Genomic DNA, 24,787 nt, shown 5'->3' with positions numbered 1-24,787 from the left:
GTTCTTGGTGCATATGTATTTATGGATGGATGGATGTATGGATGTATGCAAGCGTGTGTGTATATATATATATACACACACACTACTAATACTAGCACCTAGATGGATCCCTTACCCTAGCAACCTTTAATGTCTAAGACCCTAAAGGGCTTCAAACAAGAGTTGTGAATAATTTTTGACAGACTTTTAACATTTCTCACTTTGTTGTGTTGTGCAGGAAGTTCCTCTTTGGCGAGCTTTAGTTCATGAGTTAAATTGGCGGGACAATCTGAACAAGATTGGAGATTTCTCCAATTCGTTATGTGATCAATATAAGGTGGCCACCCTCCTTCACTCATCCTTTGCCGTACAATAGTTTTAGATTAATCACTTGTATACATATGGCAAATATATTATATTGTATTTTTTTAAAAGTTTTATTCATATATATCAAGAATAATGTTATTATGAGTAAAATCCTTTCAAAAATATATAGTTTTAGGATCTTATAGTTTTTTTTTCCATCTTATAAGTTTCCTTGAGTGTCTACATGAGCTTTTTGTGGACCCTCTTTTAAGCTGGCAAATTTGAGAGCTATCAATAGGCAACATGTTCTCATGCGATGTGTGAATCGAAGCATACAACGGATCTGTGCATTGGAAGGAATCCAAAAAATGATTCCACTCAACACTAAAGCTTTCCACGAAATATGGTATGTGGGCAAGGATGATTATTGACAAGTTGGGTCACTCTTCAAAATGATGGGTTTAGTAGAAATAGTGTCCCTTTTTCGCATCCTACTTTTTTTTAGAATGCCCACTCAAACCAAGCGATGGCCAAAACGCCTAAAGCATGCATGATGTTCGTCAAATAGCAACCTTGGATGGGGGTAATTCCTCAGTTCAAGTTAGTTGATCATTTGTCAAAAATTAATAGTTTAGAGATCGTCATCAATGTGTGATAAGAGAGTGGTTGTAAGTATCATCTTTATATTCCATGGACACAAGGAGGGTTCATATTCTAGGCCCTATTTGTACTTGAGAGTGTAGATGTTATATGAAGTTTCAAAATTATGTTGCAAGCATCATTCAAGCTACACTTTTGTAATCAATTTATGTTCACGATGAGTATGCTTTGATGTATTACCTTAATCTACAACTCAAAGAAAGGAATCATATACAAAAATGTTTTTTTTGGCATGTTAGAGAGACTTTTGACATGCACAGAAGCTCAAATAGAAGATGTTGTAGACAATGATGTATAGCTTAACTAGATTTCTTTTAAAGCATTGTCATTTCAGTTAGACAAAATCTTAAAGCATAAGGCCATGTAGACTCAACTACTACCAATGGTCTATAGAAGGTGGGTTCTTTTGTGCATGAAGTTGATAGTATTGTTAGGGTTGTGGAGAGGTCCATGCATGACATGACTCGAACATGCCACCATACATGGATCCATGATATCTCTAAGTCAGGATCAAAGAAGACAAAAAATTTAGAGCTAATTGTGGATGCTACTAAGTTGTTATAGCATGAGAGTATGTCCCAATCTCACAACGTGATGTTATCCACAATCTCACAATTGTGGATGCTACTATGTAGTTATAGCATGAGAGTATGTCCTAATCTCACAATGTGATGTTGAGAGGATGTTTTTGCATGGCAAAACCATCAATGAGGGTGAGGTTGTGGCGGTGTGGAAGTAAAGTTGAAGCAGAGGTTATGGACAATGAAGCTCTTTGGCGGGACTTGCAAGGTCGACTGTTCTCTAAGCAGTAATGGGTCATACCATGGTGCCCCTATCTAGAGATATGCTTAGAGGATTGGCATTGACAAGGTTAGTTGCAGGCACGTGTTTATGTGTGCCTAAAGATACGAGAAGTGAGAAACAATAGTGACACCTGTGGTGAAATATGAAGGTGATGTGCACGGGCAATGGGCGAAAGGTGTGTCCATGGTGTATATACTTCTCCAACATGACGACTTCTCCAACTCAACTACTTTCGTTAACTCTCTTTGTTGCTTTCCTTGACATTCCTTTTCTTGGGGAGGAAAGGTTATTACATTATTTGAGGCATGGTAGTGGACTTTGTACATGGTGGTTGTGCCCACATCCCAGCTCAATGGAGATGGGTGGTCTCTGTAGCTTGAGGGACTTTATACATGGTGGTTGTGCCCACAACCTAGCTTAATGGAGTTGGGCGGTCTTTGTAGCTTAGGCATACAACGTATCTTGGGCATACACCGTTGTAATCTCTATCTCACTTTATTAGCACGAATGCAGGCAAGTTTTGTGCCTTAAGAGGAAGATATAGAGCATGGTTGATTGAATCACTGCTTTGTGTAAAGTTCTTCGGTTGGCTACATGGAACCAAAGGCTTGAGAGATTGTGATTGGGATACCCCCTTGATTGGGCAAGATGGAGGATTCTCTAGTGGGCATCTTCGTAAAGTCCAAGCGTGTTCTGCGGTGATGGAAGGCTAGTAGCCCTTGTGAGTGTGCAAATGTTGTAATTATGATTCATGGATGGAAGAGGGTAGGGCTGAACAAGGGCGAGACTCAATGAATAAGTCGAGATAAAATAAACTAGATCAAGTCCAAGCATGCAAAGTGTTGGCATGGGGCATGGATCCTCAATGCATGCATGCTCTTGATTTTCCAAAGTGACTACATAAGCTACACTCTTGCTCGCGATGGGGGTGACTGCTATGGTCGTTGGTCAATAGGAGGGGGAGGCAAACTCCAGGGTTCTCCACACTCACGAGCCTTTTGATTTTTATCATAACATTTGTAACATCTTTTCTCGTCCTTGGCTCTTTGGAAAAGTTCTAGAGATAGATTTGTAAAGGTGGGGTATTCTATATCTTAAATGGAACGGATTTGGGACTTTTGCCAACATCTGATTATCCAATTCGATTATCCACTTGTATGAGGAGGAAATGGGCGCTTTTTGACAAGTGGTGGTGGAATGATCCCCTAGGAGCCTCACATAGGGGAGTTAACCCTCATTAGGGTTGGCTAAATGCTATTCTCCGAATCAACCCTTGCATGGTTTCATTCTCTTCTTCTCTCCCTCTCTTGTGCAAGGTAGTATGTGCTATTCTCTGAATCAACCCTTGCATGGTTTCACTCTCTTCTTCTCTCCCTCTCTTGTGTAAGGTAGTATGTTTAGGTAAACATCTATGGTCCCATTTCCGGGGATAAGCATTTATCTTAGGGTCCTCCATACATTTCATTTGCTAGAGTCTTCACATTGCCCAGTTGGAGTGCAAATCCACTGGTTGTTGCTCAACTACTTATTTGCTGCACTAATTCTTTCTATTTGCTACTTCCCTTAGTACTAGGCTTCATTATGGCTGAGTCTGCCCGGCATCTCCGGAGGTTTAACAGAAACTCAATACGAAGGGCTTTGTGTGAATATATGCTCTTATGTGTGTGTGTGTGTGTGTGAGAGCATATCTTGATACAGAGTTCTACACCCACTATTGGGCACTAATGATATTAGTGGGGATGTCATAGTATCTAGTCCATACTATGCATAATGGAGTTGATAGTTATATAGTCTTGTGGGTTGACTACCATGAGTATATAACATGCACGTTCCTAAAAGGTGAATTTGGGCATGTTCCTAGATTCATCTAGGTATATAATTTAGCCATATTAGCGGACATAGAGATTTCACATTTTAAAGTTTTCATCCGAGTTGCGGTAGTTGATATTGTGCTAATTCTTTCTATTAGCGGACATAGAGATTTCACATTTTAAAGTTTTCATCCGAGTTGCGGTAGTTGATATTGTGCTAATTCTTTCTATCTTTAGCGGTGCATTTGCCCTATCAACTACTTATTTGCTGTACTAATTCTTTTTATTTGCTACTTCCCTTAGTGTTAGGCTTCATTATGACTGAGTTTGCCCTGCATCTCCGGAGGTTTGACAGAATCTCAGTACGAAGGGCTTTGTGTGAATATATGCTCTTGTGTGTGTGTGTGTGTGTGTGTGTGTGTGTGTGTGTGTGTGTGGAGTGCGTGTGTGAGAGTATATCTTGATATAGAGTTCTACACCCACTATTGGGGCACTGATGACATTAGTGGGGATGTCGTAGTATCTAGTCCATACTATGCATAATGGAGTTGATAGTTATATAGTCTTGTGGGTTGACTACCATGAGTATATAACATGCACGTTCCTAAAAGGTGAATTTGGGCATGTTCCTAGATTCATCTAGGTATATAATTCAGTCGTATTAGTGGACATGCAGATTTCACATTGTGAAGTTTTCGTCCAAGTTGCGGCCAATTGATATTGTGCTAATTCTTTCTATCTTTAGAGCGGTTCATTTTCCCTATCAACTACTTATTTGCTATACTAATTCTTTCTATTTGCTACTTCCCTTAGTGCTAGGCTTCATTATGGCTGAGTTTGCTCTGCATCTCCAGAGGTTTGACAGAAACTCAGTACGAAGGGCCTTGTGTGAATATATGCTCGTGTGTGTGTGTGTGTGTGTGTGTGTGTGTGTGTGTGTGTTTGTGTGTGTGTGTGTGTGGAGTGCGTGTGTGAGAGCATATCTTGATACAGAGTTCTACACGCACTATTGGGCACTGATGACATTAGTGGGGATGTCGTAGTATCTAGTCCATACTATGCATAATGGAGTTGATAGTTATATAGTCTTGTGGGTTGACTACCATGAGTATATAACATGCACATTCCTGAAAGGTGAATTTGGGCATTTTCTTGGATTCATATATATATATATATATATATATATATATATATATATATATATATACACACACACACACACATGATAAAAACCATAAGAGAGATAATTAGAGAGGCACTAAATACTCTACTCTTTTGGGGAAGGGGGAAACTAGATAATCTCTAATTCTATTTGATAAAAACCATAGGAGAGATAATTAGAGAGATGATTAGGATACTTCATAATAATGAAATCATAAGAAGGCTAAAAATTAATTTACCTATTGCACACAAAGCTTCTCTTTGGGAGTGAAGGAAGTGATTCTCTTGCTCTAGTAATGGCTCTAATAGCACTGGAGTAATACTAGGAGACAATAGGCACTGAGAGGAGCTTGGAAAAGTGGATGAATTTGTTAGCTAGGGAGAGGGACAAAAAGCATCCACTTAATTAAGCAGGGCAGGGGTGTGGAGGCCTCAAAAGGCTGAGGAGAGGCAAGAGGTAAGGCGAGGAGCAGAGATAAGGAGCATTCCCCCCACACTAGGATGAGGTAATGAGAAGAATGGGTAAGCAAGTCCCTTAAGTAGGCCCTTAAGCTAGCCCCTAAAGCATGCTCCTTATTAATAAGGTCTACATAGCTAAGGTTAATTTTGTGTACACCTAGGTGCCCAAATGGCCACTTACACTAGGCCAAAATTCACCCTTCTCCAAAATCCCTAAGAGTAATAATTTGTTATTTTTCTTTCATAAATTCTTAAAGCACCTTACCCACCTCAAAATCAAGAATTATCACCATGATAGCCTATAATGCTATGCTTAAGAATTTTTCTAACTCACTACCTAGTAAAAACTTTCTTGTCCAATATATACAATACCATTGTCTTGTAAAATTTAAAATATAACTATTATTATTAATTTTGCAGTCTCAAAATTAAGAATAACATGACCTTCTATAATGTTCACCTTAAGAATTTTTCTAGCTTGTTTCTCAAGTCCAATATTTATAACATAATTGTCCTGCAAAAAATTAGAAAATAAATGATATTATCTATTTATGGGAGGGAGGGACCTTACACACACGGGTGGTGGCTGCTTCTCCACGTGTGGTCCTACTCCTTGGGTTTAGGGATGGGACACACACACACACACACACACCCCCCGATTTTATGTTGTCTTGATGGAGATCCTTCTCTAACCTCTAGGCTGGTTCCCCTCCCACATGCACACATAATTTTTTTATGGCCGCCTCTTCTTACTACTCGTGTTCCCACTCTACTCACTTGCTCATATTGTGTGCTTTGTTTGGTGGTGTGGTATTATTTTTTACATTTAGGTATAGTTAACCTTGGCACATATTTTTATTTCAAGGTTACATGCATGAAATGTGCCAAGATCTTGGAATATTTTATACTTGGTAATTTTCCATGATTAGGTTTGGCCTTTATATTATATTTCACTTAATGAAATAGATTTGATTAATTTGATTATAAGGCTAATGACAAGTTGTAGGATTAAAAAACGAAAAAAAAAAACACACACACACAAAATGTTATACGTCGTGGTTTCATCGACGACTCCTCCAGCTAGCCTGCCTGCGCGTGCAGTTGGATTTCTCGCCATTTCCTTCTCTGATCATTATCATGGTTGATCTGCGGGATCGTGATACTGAAGTGGCCGTTGACGTGATGCGCCCACCTCTCAACCAAGTTGCCGTGGAGATGGAGCTTGTTAACTTCATCAACGATTTCCTGTTTGCTCGGGGATCGGATCCTGACTCCGTCACCGCTCACGCTCTCTCCCCTCGCCACCAGCGCACGCCCAGAAACAAGCGCTACCGAGGCATGTGGAGGTTTGCGGCCAGATCTCTCATCAAGAAGAGGTACGCTTCTGAAGAAATTCTGCCGCCGTGTGCAGATCAACTCGTACTGCCCAAGTCATCACTTCACAGAAAGCTGCCGTCCATGCTGCCTTCCAAACTACTGCTTGATAAGTGTGAGCTGGGCAGAAGCGATGGCGCCCAGCAGCAGAGGAGCAGCATCGGGATCGACGTCATCTCAACGCTTCCTTCTTCTGCCGAGGTTAAGGATGCAGAAGAGGCAGCTTCCCCATTCCTGCAGGCGACAGCAAGTTTGCCTTGTGCCATGGTGGGGACAGATGTCCTTAGTGGATATCATTGCAGAGCCCAAGCCCTTGAAGCAACTTCAACTCATGCCATCCCCAAGCATAGCTGCAGGAAACCCCCCCGCCCTCCGAGGGCAAACGTGTCGCGCTCAAGCTCATACCGAGCTATTCGCCTCAAAACTGCTGCACGGAGAGCAATGCTTGAAAATGCAAGAATGAAGAGACAAAAGATGCGCACATCTACTTCGAATGCCTCGTCTCTTTGGGCATTGATCATCACCTTTTGTTTCGCCTCCATCATGCTGGTCCAAGGTAATTCTCTGATGCCTAGAGAGTGTTAGCAGTTTGTTGATGTACTGTTTTTTCTTGACAGGATTTTCTCCAGGTTTTCTAGGAAACAACTTCAATGGTACCAACTCTAAAGCCGAAGGCCAACCTTCTACTTTCACACTTCATGAGAATGGGTCATCATTGTCTCCTAACACGTGAGTTGTCACAAAAAACCTTTTGGAATTGACAAGAAGCTGCAATTTCCTTTGATCTGAATCATTTCAATGCCAAGGGTTAGAGGAAGTGGCTAGGGAGTTAAGCTTAACATCAGTAATATACCTTTGCCTTTCATAGGCTTGTGGGTTTACTTGTAGGTGCACTAAGGCTGTATGGCCTTGGGAGAATGAGTGCTAGCAGTCAAGGTTAAAGTGTAGAGGTAGGAGAATGAGCGTTTAGCAGTTAAGGAAAAGTGTACAGATTGCTATTTGCACTATGCAATTAGAATCGGAAAAGCCACCTTCAAGGATGAATTCTACTATGACCAAGGATGAGCTTTTGAAGTTCATGGCTTAGATGGTGGTTGCTTAACTTTATCTTGTGGCATGTGGTAATTTATAGCTGTCTTTATTTAGAATTAGGCTATCCATAAATCTGGCTTTACCTTGATGCCATCTATACATCTGCATTCTTTTTTTTACCCCAAGAAAAGATCCTTCCATTGGTTACCAAAAATGCAGCAGAGTCGGCTAAGTACATGACCCAATCTCAATCATGGGGGACAAGAAAAACAACAGGGAATAGAGAGGGGCTATTCCTCTCTGGTTGGCCACTCTCGGAGGAAGGTTATGTCATACAATGGGGGGGATGGAGGAATAGCCAAACAGGTGGCCTGTAATGCCAAGTAACCTCAATGTTTGGAAAGGACCACTGCCCCAAATCCACAAAAAAATCCTCTTGGCGCTTTTGCATACGCTTAGAGCTGCCTCAAAAGTTCTCCCACTGGACTCAGCACGGATGGCATGGTAGTGCCCTCTATGGCCTCGCTACAGCAGCAGTGAGCACGCCAAATGTGCCATGTTGCTATACTACTGATGATCTCCCACCTCTGACAAAGGCCTAGGGGACTCTTATGTACAATGATGATCTTGGATCTTGATTGAGATCCAACTCATGTATGGCTATCTACTATGCATACAAAAGGTTTTTGGCTGTCCCCCACTTTTGCATGCTCTAACACACATGAAGGTGGTTTGTCTTGTTGCACTACAGCTCGCCTGTAGCATGCAATAGGTTGGCTATCGTAACACGCAACAAAGCCTTCTTTAAATTTGTGAGTTTATGCAATCCACTTTACTTTAAGAGAGATTAGTTGAGAGAGAAGATGAGAGTCAACACCAAATTGGGTCCCAATTATCTAGTGAAACAATCCCCCTCCCCCCGTGGCCCCGACACATGCAAAAAAAATACAGGAGTATTTGCTAAGTGCTTGTATTACTTTGGAGAACTTTGTACAATGATGCGAATGATGATTGTGGACTGCCAAACACAAGGACAAGGAAGACCAACGCAGGCTAAACCATATGCTAAACCAATAGCACTATAGAAGACTCTATGAAGCCACTTATACAAATCCAGAACTGCCTAGGATATGCACATATGTTGGCTGAAGATGAGAGGATCTTCTATACTGAAGCACAGAGTGCTTGACTACTAGCATGTAGAAAGAAATCACAACAAAACCAATACAACATATTTTCACAATGCACCCATATATATATCAATAGTTTTGTACAACAGGGAATTTATCCTCTCGCCATAGTTGTTGGCATACGGTCGTACGATACAGTACGGCACGGTACTGTAAGAGAATTTATCGTACCGTATGAAATTTTGGAATATGATACGGTAAAGTATGATTTTTTTTTTAACACTTATAAATTCATAGATTATCAATTTGAAAGGATAGAGAGCTTAGAGGTTGTTACAAGCCAAAATTCCATTAAAAACAAGTTACAAACAAAAGTACAAAGCATAGTACTAAGGGCGGCTAGACTGTAAGAACAATGCAATGCGCGCTAGGTGCAAATACAAAAAAGTGAGTACAAAAAAATGGATAAGAGGAAGGAGGCTAGAATCTGAATCCTAGGACCTAGATGGAGAAGGCATCACTATTGGAGCTGTCGCTGAGATCATCTGTAGGAGAAGAAGGCACCTTCGAGCCCTCGCTGAAGTCGCCATCGCTAAGGAGGTTGTTGTCCTCATCAAACTCGGGCTCTTTGACCTCATGTGAGAAGCCAAGGGGAGCATCCTCATCTTCAAGAGCTACTGAAGAGCTACCGGAACCCCACCTTGCACCATCCCCCTTGAACTGCAACGAATGGTGCAACCGTGGGTGCCTACTCGCACTCCTCTGCAATCCACACAAGGCTAAGGCCCAAAGCAAGCAAGTCCCATAATAGTCAAAAAAAAGCCATAAATGGCCATTTTTTTCAAAAACAAAACGGTCAAAACAGCAATGGTCAAAGGGGAAGGAGGGGGAGGGGGGGAGGGGGAGGGGGATTGCTGTTTCAAACCATACAATATCATACCGTATGACTGTGTCGTACGGTGTACGACAGCAACTATGCCTCCCGCAGGAGCTCAAACCGCTTGACCACCCATGAGCTTTAGTCACCTAAACTCCTTACGACAAAACCAATACAACATATTCCCACAATGCACCCGTATATATTAATGGTTTTGTACAAAGGGGAAATTATCCTCGCATAGGAGCTCAAACCACTTGACCATCCTCGAGCTTTAGCCACCTAAGATTCTTGCAGCAGAGGGTGACTAAGGATCTGCAGGTATTGGATTTTGGATTCACTGTATACTGTAGTATTAGTGGTCTCGCAATCTACTGGTAACTTGTCTAGCACTTCTCGAGAAGTGTGTGGATCTCGTCGAGCGTATTGCCCCGCGAATCTATTGGTTGAGAACCCATTATTCTACCATAGTGGCACTCACATAGACTCCATAGAGTCACTTAAATGCAAAATACATAATGAGCTTCTTTCAGTGAAAGCTTCTTTCAACACTCTCCTTTCTTTGATAGTTTTCATTTTGCTTTCTTCGCATGGTCTGTGATAGGAAATTGGTAGTTGATGTGTAACAAGATGAGTCAATAATGCGGGTGGGAATGAGATTGGGTTGTCCATGGACCATGAGAATGGAAAAATTTAGGACACCCAATCTAGTAGGAACATGGGTAAACTGTGGACTATGGGTGACTTGCCGGACATGGTAGAATAGATGGCAGAAGGCATAAGTGCGTGGATTGGTGCCACAAGGTAGGAAAGACTATCTGGGGCTATGTGCATAAGTGCCAGCCATAGTTGCCCGAAACGGCATTTCGGCCCTGCCCGAAACGCCGTATTGTTTCCCTACCGTTTCTGAAAACTGAAACGCCGTTTCGTGACCCTGTGTTTTTTTGCAAGCCAGAAATTTTTTCCCCTCCTCAAAACTTCATCGCGTGCCGATTTCGCCCATTCTTCCAAGGTTCCCTACGCGATTTCTCTCTCGCCTGTGTACACTTGATGCTAGCAGCTAGATGGTCTTAGTGTTATGATTTGATGATCGATCATGGATGATTTATGTATATTGTAGACATATATGATGACTCATGAGTCATGAGACACGGCACTTATTTTTGAGTATTTACTATTCAGTGTTAAGTTGAGTCTTGACTAGTGAGTCATGACAGATGACAAGTGTTCATTGTTCATTTTACTCTATAGTATGTACTTTGTTTCATTGTGAGCTTCATATTTGGGTCTAGACTTTGGAGTCTTAAGTCTTGAAAGTTGTCTGTTCGCGAATCGCAAGTAAACCAATGTGAAAACTTAAAAGTGATGGTTTCAGTTTTTAGGTAGTGGCAAGTGCACATTGCATGTTTTGGCATATTGTTTAAGGTTTCTAATGATATATGCATCATATATATATTATATATTTATTTGTATAGCCGTTTCCCATTTCCCCGTTTCTTCTCGAGATCGAAACTCCAGTCAACTATGGTGCCAGCGGCGAACGGATGTGAGTGAAGAGGATTGGCTGCACACCGGGAACTTGTCAACGTTTGGTTGTAAGTGGAAGCTAATTAGGGTTTGGTGGTAGTGGGATTTTCTTTGGGGCTTGCGGGTGGTTTGGCGATTGGGCTATTTGATGATGTACCTGCAAAAAATCCCAATTATACCAGCTCTACCCTCCCTAGGGAGTGCTTTACCCATTCAGTGGGTACCTACACTTATTGGTTTGTTGGGAAGAACGTGGATGTTGGAACCACGTTGATCGTCACTTGCCGGAATGCCGGAAGCGATCGGATGAGGTCTTCTTCACACCGGTGGCTTCTTATTGACGGTGGTATGCCCTTGCTGTCGATTTTGGGGTTGGTGTGCCGGTGGCTTTTCGTGCTCGCAGGTGCACACACACACACGATACCACTTTCTCTCAAGCTATCTTGCTCATACACTAACACCAAGTGTGTACATAAAATAAGATAAGCCACATGCTTTTAGAACACACATATAGATCACTTTGTCTGGCTTGATGCCGTCTTTTAGCATTTTTTGGAAAAGTGAAGAGCAGCACCCATGATCAGCATAACTGTCACGTGCATCCCGCACTTGGATGCCACGTAGACATTCTGTACAGAAGGTGCAGGACCTGGGATGGTGAACTGGTCCCATGTGAGCCCAGTCCGGGACGAGTCAGCCAGGGATCCATCTCAGTCGTCCGAGGTCAGGTGTGCATTGTCCTGCACATGAGTCCAAGGTCAGGTGTGCATTGTCCTGCACATGAAGCAGTGCCAGTCCGCGCTGTGAGTCTCCCTCTGGAATGATGTCAGATGTGCTGAGTATCTGGTTTGCAACTGGATGCCAGACATCTGTAGGCATGTAGTTTGCGTGTAGAGATGGGGCCAGCCCATAGGGCTACCCCAGTGTAGGTATTTGCATGTGCATACTTAGATGGGCATGGGGGAGGTGTAGAACCACCCCCAAGGGGCCAGGAGGGCCCAAGACTTTGCCCACCAGCCAAGGCAAGGGCTGGAGGGGCAGTCGGCCAGCTCCAGAGCCTCTGGACAGGCAGCCGACAGAGGTTTAAACCCTAAGACAGCAGGCGGCCAGGTGTGGGGGGCAGTCCCACACCTCTGCGTTGAATGCCCAGCAGCCAGGGTGCTGTCCCAGCAGGCTGCGCAGGCTGGACAGGCTCTAAACAGGTGTGAAAGCACTTTATTAAAGTGTGAACACCTTTTATTACAAGACTCAGTCGTGGGGCTGTTATGAGCAGGCCGACTGCATGATATGAGGGGTATAAAAGCCCAAGTCCATAATCCCATTATCTCATCTCACAATTCACCAAGAGCCTCAAGCATTCAAGGGCCAGGACAGCCAAGGGTTTGCTAAAGCTAAGGGGTGAAGGACTGAAGGTCAAGGGCAGGTTTTCCAGCCAAGAAAAGGTCAAGTACTTTGTATTTGTTTCAGATTTACATCATTCTAATAAAGCAAATACACCATCCGTGGTGGGGGCCCTACAGAGGGTAATTGGGACCCAATACTGTGTCCTTCTCCATCTCCCCCCTTCTCTCTCTATTTTTCTGCACATCGTCTTTCAATTGTGCGTTAATTCCGTCGCGAAAAGAGTGCTGTTTTCTGAGTTTTGAAGTACCGATCTTTCTCCGAAGCTTCCGCATATTACAGTGGTATCAGAGCCTACTTCAAGGACGAAGATTCAGCAAAGAAGACCAGAAAATTTTTCGCTCGTGTGGTTGGTTTTTAGACGCCGGTGGACTACCCTTTTCGGAGTGACTCCTGTCCCTCGAAGGACGGTTGGTTTTTAGCCTCCGGAAGCCTCCGGAAGTCTCCCACACAGATAGTGGATGGTCAGATTGCGTTCAGGAAAGGAACTGCATATTCCCGCTATGGCGAGCTTTGGCGACGAGAGAGAACCAGAACCATGGGACCAGAGTGCACCAGGCAGCCCAGCTAGGGCACCCGGCTTGAGTGTACAAGACATGTTCCAGCAGATGATGCGAGCAATCGCAGACCAGACAACCAAGTTGGACGAGCAGAAGGCGCGGATTTTGGCTCTGGAGGAGCGTTCTCGCTCTCCAGCGTCGCGTTTTCCATTTCCTCCTCCCTTTCCTTCCGTACCCCAGATACCAGATCCTCGTCACAGGGACCCTCTCGAGGGGTCACAGCCGCAGTCAAGCTCCTTGCTTGAGATGCAGATACGGGCATTGGAGATTCGACAACGAGAAGACGAAGCCATGCGACGAGTGGAACACGAGCGTTACCTCCGAGCTTTGGACGCCAGATTGACACCGGCGGCGTCCTCGAATCATTTTCCCGAGAAAATGAACTTCAGTAAGTATAATGGTAAACTCGATCCCACTACTCTGTATTCATGGTTACATCAATTTGAAGCTTACTTTGCCGCAGTTAGGAAATCAGGTATTGACAAAGTGATCTTAGCCAGTTGGTATTTGGAAGGTGAGGCCATTCCTTGGTGGACTCAGTGGGCTCATGCCCACACCAGATCAGGTATGGCAGCTTATGGGTGGGACGAGTTCGTCCGTGACCTTAAGCAGCGGTTTTTACCGCCCCACTACCTTGAGCGACTCGAAGACGAGTTCAGGGGAGCGCGTCAGAACGCGCAACCAGTCCTTCAGTTTGCCAATAGAATTTCGACCTTGTGTCTACAATTAGGCTTATCTGATGCGGACAAGAAAGGGCAGTTTTTGTATGGCCTGGACACGCAAATCCAATGGGAGGTGCGTATGTTTAGGCCAGCCACCTTTGAGGACGCACTCTCGCTTGCGCAGAGTGCAGAAATGAAACACAATGGTGGCAAGCCCAAGACTTCCCAGCCGGCTTCTCCTAAGGCTAACGCCTCGGGGGGCAAAAGCCAGAACCAGACGGGGTCTTCCCCAGGACAGAGCCCGGGACCCTCTAGCTCCAAGAACTCGAACAATGCGTCTAAGCTTACTCCAGACCAGAAAGCGGAGGCAGGCAAGACAGGTGGCAAGTTGAGTGCTGAGGAGCTTTCTCAGTACAGGAAGGAGGGTAGATGTTACTTTTGTCACACAAAAGGACATACTTCTCGGGATTGTCCGAAGAAGCCTCCAAAGGCCGCCGCCGCCTCCACAGCTTCCGTGGTGAGCACAGCTCCGCCACAGATCCCAGCGGCTACCCCTAGTTCTTCAACCCCCGGTGCTTCAGTTGGAGCAATTATTAGCCGGGAGCTCGAAGATAAGCAGAAGGGCGCCCATGACCAGGAGTATGAGCGCAACGAATTGCTCAAGTCCTTTGGCTACATAGGTGGCCAGAGAGTCGTTGTCTTGTTTGACAGCGGCAGCACGGAGGATGTGATCACGGAAGAGGCCGCTCGGCGTGCCCGTTTCGAGCTCACTCCGGTGGACAAACAAGTTGAGGGTTTTAGCACAGGTATGACTACGAGCGTCAAGTATGAAGCTCTAGGTGCTAAATTAGTCATTCAGGGCATAGAGTTTGTGCGTGATTTTATGGTTGCCCCTCTTGTAGGAGCAGACATAATTTTGGGTATCCAGTGGTTTCACAAGTTTCTCCCTGATGTCAAGTGGGACAAGCACACGTTCCAGATTGAACGGAATGTGTCAAACACCCCTGTGACCATTAAGTGTGAGCCAGGTATTCCAAACTTTCCGCTCATAAGCCACTTGCAGGCTAAGCGAGCAGTCAGGAAAGGCGCACAGTGTGCGATGATTTACATCCAGACAGCCCAGACAGTGGCCAGTGCTTCCGAGAAGTACTCGGTTCTCCATGAAAAGTTCCAGAAGATTTTTCTTCGGGACAGTCTCCCTCCCCAGCTTCCCCCGTCCAGACCGGAGGATCACAAGATTGACCTCCTCCCAGGCTCGGAACCCCCCAGCAAGTTTCCGTATCGCCTTTCTAAGGCAATGGAATCGGAGTTGGACCGCCAACTCCAAGAATTGTTGCAAGCTGGCTTCATCCGCCCCAGCGTGTCGCCGTTTGCAGCACCGATCTTGTTTGTCAAGAAGAACGATGGGTCTTCTCGGTTGTGTGTCGATTATCGTGCACTCAACAAGCTGACTATCAAAAGCAGATTCCCGATGCCTCGAATTGACTATATTCTCGAGAGGCTGAATGGAGCTAAGGTGTTCTCTAAATTGGATTTAAAGAGTGGGTACCACCAGGTTCGGATTGTTGAGGGGGACATCCCCAAGACAGCTTTCCGTACAGAACGGGCCCACTATGAATTTGTGGTCATGCCATTTGGTTTGACGAACGCCCCAGCTACATTTAACCGCATGATGATGCGTATTTTCCGGGAGTTGATCGGAGTGTGTGTGTTCATATTTCTGGACGACATACTCATATTTTCAGCTACAGTTGAGCAGCATGACATTGATGTGGAGAAAGTCCTTAAGTTGCTGGAAAGCAACGAGCTCTATATCAATGAAAAGAAGTCAGAATTTTATCTATTCCAGGTACATTACTTGGGATATATAATCAGTGCCGAGGGCATTCGACTTGATCCGGCTAAAGTGGCCGAGATTGTTAACTGGGAAGTACCTCAGACTGCTTATGACATTAGATCATTTGTGGGTATATGCCAGGCATATTCCACCCACATTGACAAGTTTTCTGACCTCTCGGCAGACCTCACCGATCTGCTAAAGGGAGTGAAAACAAGGAGGCAAAAGATTCGAATGACTCCACGAGCGTTGGAGGCATTCCAGAACCTCAAGGTGGCTTTGTCTGAAGCGCCTTGTTTAGCCCTTGCCTCGTGGGACGAACCATTTCAGGTGATCACCGATGCGAGTAACATCGCAATTGGAGGTGTGTTGCAACAGAATGGTCATCCAGTAGCTTACATGTCTCGTAAGTTACTGCCCGCCGAAAAGAATTACTCAGTCTACGATCGTGAACTCCTAGCAGTCATTCAGGCCTTGAAACATTGGAAACATTTCCTGTATGGCCGTGACTTCGAGGTCCGCACTGACCATCAGGCATTGCGCTGGATTCAGACGATGCCAAGTGCACAGTGGAGTGATCGACAGCACCGCTGGAGTCAAATATTCCAGCAGTTTGGTGGCATGATTGAGTACCTTCCAGGAAAGGCCAATCCAGTGGCCGATGCTTTGAGCAGGAAGGGACAAGTATCTACGATTCAGACCACTAGACTAGACCTTGTTGGTACAGGACTAGAAGACATGAAGCACACGTACGCGGATTCCGAGGAATTCGGTACACAGTGGGAACAGGCATTGGATGCCACAGGACCATGCCATTTTCTGATACGCGATGGTTGGCTTTACTACAAAGGCCGACTGTGTGTCATGAAATCATTCCGGGCAGCTCTTCTCCATGATGCCCATGACGCCATTACAGGTGGTCATAGGGGCATGAATTCGACTTTGGAGAAATTAGAACGGCAATACTATTGGCCAAAGATGAGGCGTGATGTGTTTACATATGTACAACGCTGTGACATTTGTCAAAAGGTGAAAGCTCCTCGTGGAAAGAAGATAGGGTTGTTACAGCCTTTGCCAATTCCTGAGGGTCCTTTCCAAGACATTTCGATGGACTTTGTCACAAATCTGCCTCCCAGTCCGAGTAAGCGTAATACACAGTGTTTGACTATTGTTGACAGGTTCAGCAAATTTGTTATGCTTATTCCTTGCAGGGCCAATGTGACCGCCGAGGATGTTGCCCAGTTATTCATTCGGCATTGGTACCCGATTGGTGGGATTCCTAGGACCATAGTGTCAGACCGAGATGCCAAGTTTACCAGTCATTTTTGGAGGGCATTGTTTGATAATTTTGGTACTAAGTTGAATTTTTCCAGTGCATTCCACCCACAGACAGATGGCCAGACAGAGATATACAACCAGTTGGCCTTTGATGTGCTGAAGTGTTATGTCCACGATCAGCAAGGTAAGTGGGAATCGTTTTTGCCTTTAGTTCAAGCTGTGTTGAATGACTCTTTTTCTTCAGCTATTGGCAGGACTCCATATGAGGCAGCGTTTGGAAGACCTTTCCAGTCGTTGTTAACCAGGACGTTGTCTTCAGTACCGGAGGCGAACAGAGTGACGGAGTCTTACCAGGAGATCTTAGAGTCCGTCAAAGACAGATTGGCTAAAGCGCAAGAGGCCTACACTCGACAGGCCAATAAAGACCGAAGGGACATGAAGTTTTCGGAAGGAGATTGGGTATATCTTCGGATTATGAAGCAAAGATTAAAGCAGGTGGGCAAGCGATGCCCAAAGTTGTCTTTCAGGAGCTTCGGACCATTCCCCATCCGAAAAAAGATTAATGAGGTGTCTATGCAGTTAAAGCTACCTCCGAGTTGGACTATGCACGATGTATTTCATGTCAGTTGGTTAAAGCCATATGCAGGTCCACCCCCTTCAGAGGTCAAAGACGAAGCGGAACCAGACATCATTGATGAAGCAGAAGTAATGGTTCCAGAACAGATCCTTCTGCACCGTTTCAAGCATGGCTCAGGCCGAAGACTACGACAGTTCCTCACGAAGTTTCAGGACCGAGGAACTCATGAAGCGGTATGGCTCGACAAAGAATTTTTCGAAGATTATCCGGCTTTATTGACGGATTATTTGGAGGCTATGCAGCTTCCGTCAAGTTAAGCAGAAGGGGATGTCACGTGCATCCCGCACTTGGATGCCACGTAGACATTCTGTACAGAAGGTGCAGGACCTGGGATGGTGAACTGGTCCCATGTGAGCCCAGTCCGGGACGAGTCAGCCAGGGATCCATCTCAGTCGTCCGAGGTCAGGTGTGCATTGTCCTGCACATGAGTCCAAGGTCAGGTGTGCATTGTCCTGCACATGAAGCAGTGCCAGTCCGCGCTGTGAGTCTCCCTCTGGAATGATGTCAGATGTGCTGAGTATCTGGTTTGCAACTGGATGCCAGACATCTGTAGGCATGTAGTTTGCGTGTAGAGATGGGGCCAGCCCATAGGGCTACCCCAGTGTAGGTATTTGCATGTGCATACTTAGATGGGCATGGGGGAGGTGTAGAACCACCCCCAAGGGGCCAGGAGGGCCCAAGACTTTGCCCACCAGCCAAGGCAAGGGCTGGAGGGGCAGTCGGCCAGCTCCAGAGCCTCTGGACAGGCAGCCGACAGAGGTTTAAACCCTAAGACAGCAGGCGGCCAGGTGTGGGGGGCAGTCCCACACCTCTGCGTTGAATGCCCAGCAGCCAGGGTGCTGTCCCAGCAGGCTGCGCAGGCTGGACAGGCTCTAAACAGGTGTGAAAGCACTTTATTAAAGTGTGAACACCTTTTATTACAAGACTCAGTCGTGGGGCTGTTATGAGCAGGCCGACTGCATGATATGAGGGGTATAAAAGCCCAAGTCCATAATCCCATTATCTCATCTCACAATTCACCAAGAGCCTCAAGCATTCAAGGGCCAGGACAGCCAAGGGTTTGCTAAAGCTAAGGGGTGAAGGACTGAAGGTCAAGGGCAGGTTTTCCAGCCAAGAAAAGGTCAAGTACTTTGTATTTGTTTCAGATTTACATCATTCTAATAAAGCAAATACACCATCCGTGGTGGGGGCCCTACAGAGGGTAATTGGGACCCAATACTGTGTCCTTCTCCATCTCCCCCCTTCTCTCTCTATTTTTCTGCACATCGTCTTTCAATTGTGCGTTAATTCCGTCGCGAAAAGAGTGCTGTTTTCTGAGTTTTGAAGTACCGATCTTTCTCCGAAGCTTCCGCATATTACAATAACCTCCAATCATTGTACTCCATGACACCACATCAAGCACTAGCACTTCCTCGAAGACTTGTTGTGCCTCATCAATGCTCCCATATTTTGCATACATGTCTATAAGTGTGCGGCCCTTTTATAGTACTCAGAGTCGGCACAAGCTCTCAAGACACTCAAGAGCCGACCTTTGTTTGGTTTAATGCTCTTTGCTTGACTTTACAAATACTTAGCCATTCTGGTTGTTTTCTCAATAACTAATAGAAGGATCTTTTTCCCCGTTACTCTCCTTGGACTTGTGCACCTTCTTAGGACACTAACATTTAGTTTTGCTGAGCCTTGTTGGAAGAAAGGCCTTATCTCTGTGATTGTTATGGTCGATGTGTACTTGATCTAAGTGCGTGTGTGTGTGAATGGTTGCTAAGCCGTGTTGTGTGTGTACTTGGTTAACATAGTGTGTAAGTGTATTATGTGTGTGAACCCACTCTTATGAGTGAGGTAGTGTGTTTGTGTGAACCACCTCTTAGAGGGGTATCAAATAATGTCTAGATATTTATGTACTGTGACATAAGCAATGATGTCATTGGGTCTTCCTTTCTCCCTGATGGCTCGCTCACAACCTCAATAAATAGCCAACCATGAGGCACCTTCACACGTGTGAGAATCTTGCTACTACTGCCTAAACCTATTTTTTTATCCTTTGCCTAATTAGGGATTAGCCTTGGAAAGCTGCCATGTCCAAGTGTGCACATGACAATACTTCTGGTGTCTAGGCTATGAGCGAGTGGGGGTTGACAGCATTTGTCTTAGGCAATCACTTAGTGTAACTCGCCTGAATCCAACTCCAAGAAGCAGTTACTTGTTCCCCAATCCCTAGTGTCACGTCAACCGCATGTTGCTCTCCACTGGCTTCCATGCTTATACATGCAAGGACCTGGTCGAGAAATAGAAGACCGATTGATCATGCACACCGATGTAGAACGTCCACTGGATCGGAGCACAGACGTAAAGTACCCAGCATACCAGATTCCAGTCTATTGACACTTGGCGTAGACATAGTCCCCTACCAAGAAGGTGTCAGGCCACATGACCCTTGGCGTAGACATAAGTCTCTTGCCAACAACTAGGCGTCATGTCCACTCTACCACTTGCACTCCGTGTTCGTACTCTGACCACACACCTTGGAGGAGAGGTGGGCTCAAGTGTGTAACATAAAATAAGAATCACTCACAGGCATAGATATCTTGGTGCTCCACATAGTTTATAGGCATTTTGGCCACCAATATTTTACATGCATTTCGGCCGCCAATAGAAATCCTCAATCCATGAGATAACCATGAGTTTCATAAGTCCAATCATCCCAAATAAAGGGAGCCAAAAGCATAATCCATCCCAATAAAGGGAGCCATGAAAAGAATTCATCTCATTAAGGGAGCCATAAGTCCATAAAGCCATCAAACTGAAGAATGCAAAAGATGACTATATATATATATATATAACCATGTCATATATTACAGTCCTCGAGCATCGTGCTCACAATAAAAATGACCTCTAGATTCTAGGCTTCTCAACCATGAAAAGCATTTTTCTTGAAACACATTCAAAAAAAGCATACAACACTTCTCCTTGCATTTACACACGAGGGTTAGGTGTTCAAAACACATAAACCATGAAGAATCAAAAAGTAATAGCTTTGTAACCTCAAAGAATACTTAGCTCTTCTTATTTGCCAAAAACATCATGAAGCAATAGAACTCCAATTGAGCTTGAGAAGCAACATCCATAATACAAAGATAGAGGATAGACGCCTCCTCATAGACTCCAAGAAACCATAATGTTCACTTCCCATTATGCGTGGTACTATGTATAATGCTATCAATGGCCATAGACCATAGTATGCACCTTAATAAGATCATTCTCACATAAGAATGAGAGAAAGTCTTATGCTCTGATACCAATGTAACTCGCTCGGGAAGCACGGGAGTGGGTGTGCATCACTTTGACCATGAGCACAATTAAACATTTTCGCATTTAATCACAGCCATTAAATAATCCACAAAGCTGAAAATAAAAGTTGCACAACTGACACCTCCCCTCCTTTGGTGTGTTTCATTATCCAAGGAGAAATATAACATTTACGAGCTTTGAGGGCCTTACTCTCCCCATTAGAGATGCCGGATTATCCATATACAATCATAAACCTGTCCTCCTTATCCAATATGGCTACCCAATATGTCCTTCAATAGGGGCACAAACATGTATAACAGCCCTCATGGCTCTTTATGGCTTATCCATGAGCGCATAAACTAGTATAACAGCTTGTATATCGCATGAAACCAGAAATTTCAGCAAGCTTTAGGACTTTTTTTGCTGAAAAACAGCCATCTGGGGTGTGCAAGATGGTGTAGAGTAGTGAAAATCATCTTCCCCAAGTTGGATATGGCTATGGTGGGCTTAGAAATGAAGAGAAATGGAGAAAAATCAGAGTTTTTAGCCTCCAAAAACTTGTTTGAACCTCAAACTCGCCCAAGAGATAACTCTCTCATGCTCAAATAAGCAAGAAAATGCTACAATGCCATGTGTAGAGCTGAATTGACAACTGTGAGGACACTTGTCTCACTTTTATCCTCTTATTTGCCACATGTCCCAAATCCAAAGGCCAAAAATTCCACAATCTTCAGCTTTGAAAATATCCCAGATGATAGGTAATTTCACACCCGCACTTTGGCAATACTCGATCTCTGTCAAATTCCAGAGGTAATGACGCGAGCGGAAATTCCATCGGAGATTACCAAAAATAGTAACTTTTCCCAAAATTTAGGAGATGATCTCTTTGTGCTCCACCAGATGAGAAATACATGTAAGCATCATGTAGAAACTCGTTTCATTGCTTAATCTCTCCCAAATCCTCAAGAGTTCGCCATACATACTTTCCACTTGACACTTGAGCTCCAAAACCCATTTCTGTGTCCAAGAAACCGTCTCGAGTGCATGGACCTTGCTACAAACACTTGGTCCTCTGTACTGGATAATCCCCCATTACCAAAATTTGTACATTCTTGATCTTTTAGGTGTCCAAAGCCCTTCCACAAACATGAATTCTGGAGAAGCCCAATATGGTGACACTTAGTAATCTACTCTGAGAGCAAGATTTGGAGGTGACATCCATTCTATTGAGATTAAAAATGAAAATTTATGTTAGGGTATTTTTGTGCAAAGATGTAGCATTATTTAATCAATGTTCAAGAGGCCTTGCCTTTCCTTTGTTTCTTCTTCCTATTAACATATTGCCTGTCCACAGAGCTTTCAGTTCTCATGGTTTTAGAACACTGTTCAACATTTTTTGTTTCACATTTCAACATCCTGATATTTATTTGATTATACAAACAGTAGTAACTGGTTCTATTTTCCTACTTATAGTTCCACAGCCCATTTATATGTTAACTATTGTGGGAAGATTAAACATGGGCTATGGCTTGCAGTCCAAGCTCTAGGGCAAGGCATCTATGATGAAAGCATGCAACTGAAGTTGATGAAAGAAGTAAACTACAAAATACCGACTCTTGATGAAAGAAGTTGATACTGACTCTTGATTAATTAACATCTCCTAGGGTATTTTTCGTATTTAATCTCAAAAAATTGAAGCTATTTCCTTTATCTTTGACTTGCCTATAACAGGGAAATGCCACTCCCCACTTCTAAAAGCATTACACAGAATTTTCTCTCTCAAGACGGACCTGGCTTAAGATTTTCTTATATGGATCGGGTGCAGCAGAGTGGACCAGAAGAATCCCGGTTCATGGGTCTACGAGGACTTCAAGAAAAAAGAGCCCAAGCAACATCAAAGCATGCAGGGTTTTCACTTTAAAGCATCATACCCCTTGTTGCATATAGAACCCAGTTTATACTAGGGGATGAACGCTGGAGGAGAAGGGACAGCTATTTATACTTGTACATTTATGTACCAAAAGGGCACATAGGATGTGTATAGGCTGGATTAGTTTTGCTCCAAAGTAGAAAGTTTAGTGATGAGCAACCTCTTTGAATTTTTGGTGCTTTTGAATGAAGTAGTGAGGAACAATCTTATCAAGTGTGTGAAGGTCATTCATATGAGAGATGCAGCCTGAAATTCCGCGATAAATATTTTGTGGTGCCACAATTATAATCAAGTTCCAAAACCTACTTCACATATTAAGAACTCTTGCTGCTTAATCATTGGAGGTGAAGCAGTACGAGAGCATGGTCGTCTAACTTGACGGGTAATTCCCAAAGCCCTTTATACTCTTTCCCTTATATCAATTATGTGGCAAGATGTTTGCATGCAGTACTGCAAGTGTTTTACTTGACTGCCATTTAACAATGTAAAGGAAGCATAGCTGGGATGTCCAAGCTAGCTGCTGTTTGCTGGTTTGGTTCAAGTTTCAGTAGCAAACTCATACTAATGTTTTGTGACGATGTGACTAGTTCTCTGGCAGAAATACTAGTTCTCTCGCTCACTAGTAGGCTTTAAACAAGTGTACAATGATTAAGCGTGATCTCAATGCCCCTATTGAAAGCTCACAGACATTACTTCAATTTTTTTTTTCAATATTATTTTTCACAAAATGTGGAACTTGTAAAGTTTGTGAAGCTCCATGAAATGGCTTATTGTTGATGTGGTTGCATTATTAAGAAGTAAAATCAACTCTCAGTTCGGTGGCTTGCCAAGCAGTGTTCGGATCTTGGTGTAAAGAGGATCATTCCAGGGTGGCAGTTAAAGCATCATCATCATGATATGTATTTTTTCTTTTTTTTTTGTGGATCAAATGTGATCAGCATGCAAAAGCTTGTAACTTTGCAAGTCAATCCTTCAATCAAGTAGCTGCCAATGCTTTATTGATTTTTGAAATCACATCCAAGGGGTTTGCGGTCCATTGTTGTGCTTATGCACCACCACGCTATCCCTCTCCGAAAGCTTCGTGGGATCTACTAGTGTTGTGCACAATTGAGGTTGATATCTATGCAGGTTATTACTCCTGCTTTCCCAGTCTTTGCTTTTGGCATAAGGTTGGGTATAACTGGCAGTAACAACTTTGAGTTGCTTTTCTAGTCCATGTATTGAAAGCTGTGTACTTTTTGAGATCACCCAAGATCTGGAGTATACTATTAAATAAATGAGCCATGTTATTGGCCCATTTCATCAATACATTAAGGTGCACCTGGGAGCATCCAGTAGTAAGGGCTCCCCTGCCAGGACGCCACCCTGCAGTGCCTAGTGCACCCTGCACCCCCTCTCACCCTCTGCATCCTCCTCTTGCATACGTACGCCCACAGCCTACAGGACAGGCCTGCCCCACCCCTTGAATGTGTGCGCGTATGTGTGTGTGTGTGTGTGTGTGTGTGTGTGTGTGTGTGTGTGTGAGAGAGAGAGAGAGAGAGAGAGAGAGAGAGAGAGCAAGAAACTGTGAGTAGTCCAGTAAGTCATCAGAGTGTCTGCCAAAAAGCCAGAATTGCTTGGGGAAATGATGCCGAGGAAAATGAGCCTTCAAATATCCAGAAAGCCTATCAAGAAGAGCATGAGAAGACCGACAGTGCCAAAGCAAATGAAGCACCATTTCTCGTGCATGATAGCACCTTGGCCAGTAGTATACCCACACGAAGCACCCCAACCAGGCATTCCACAGGAAGATTTTGTTTCAAAGGAAGTTATTTTCCAGATTCTATTAAGGCATGTTTTCCACCAACGAAATGGTTTAGATATCCGCCAAAGCTAGTTAACATGCTCAACAATCCATGGGGGAGGAATAATCAGCTTATATGCATTAATTGCTCAAGCGCAATAGGCCTACAACCAAGCATCTATCTAGCTAATTTCCAATCCATCAGCTTGTTTTGTGCTGATCACAGGTTGTTTAGATTGCATTATCCACACAATCTCTTACCATATTGGTTTGTGATGCATGCCCAAATCA

The 24,787-nt window shown here is 44.1% G+C and overlaps 3 protein-coding genes across 5 annotated transcripts in view; all 3 read left to right on the top strand.

Annotated features, from left to right (window-relative positions):
* The window catches only part of LOC147630642 (adenylate kinase family protein), a 140,407-nt gene extending 139,906 nt beyond the window's left edge, over positions 1–501 (top strand). For both annotated transcript variants that reach the window (XM_086810572.1, XM_086810571.1), the window contains one exon: positions 218–501. In XM_086810572.1, coding sequence (XP_086666698.1) covers positions 218–242 — 25 coding nt within the window. In that variant the 3' untranslated portion in view covers positions 243–501. The remainder of the gene's footprint in view (positions 1–217) is intronic.
* Positions 502–6,220: 5,719 nt separating this feature from the next.
* Positions 6,221–23,456, top strand: LOC147630640 (uncharacterized). 2 transcript variants are annotated; one of them, XM_086810569.1, is made up of 3 exons: positions 6,221–7,110; positions 7,184–7,283; positions 22,515–23,456. In XM_086810569.1, the coding sequence occupies exons 1-3, from the start codon at positions 6,318–6,320 to the stop codon at positions 22,702–22,704; spliced, it is 1,083 nt and encodes a 360-aa protein (XP_086666695.1). In that variant the 5' UTR covers positions 6,221–6,317; the 3' UTR covers positions 22,705–23,456. The 2 variants fall into 2 exon arrangements, with proteins under 2 accessions (XP_086666695.1, XP_086666696.1); XM_086810570.1 differs by having other exon boundaries at positions 6,232–7,110; positions 7,193–7,283.
* Positions 11,706–14,301, top strand: LOC147630641 (uncharacterized). The gene is made up of 3 exons (XM_086810060.1): positions 11,706–11,848; positions 11,883–13,773; positions 14,253–14,301. Exons 2-3 carry the CDS (start codon positions 12,983–12,985, stop codon positions 14,299–14,301), a joined length of 840 nt encoding a protein of 279 aa, XP_086666186.1. The 5' UTR covers positions 11,706–11,848; positions 11,883–12,982.
* Positions 23,457–24,787: the final 1,331 nt, after the last annotated feature.

Source organism: Cibotium barometz, chromosome 16 (assembly GCF_041138505.1).
Source record: "Cibotium barometz isolate CiBa-2024 chromosome 16, ASM4113850v1, whole genome shotgun sequence".
NCBI lineage: Eukaryota > Viridiplantae > Streptophyta > Polypodiopsida > Cyatheales > Cibotiaceae > Cibotium > Cibotium barometz.
This window is presented reverse-complemented; position numbering and strand designations above follow the sequence as displayed.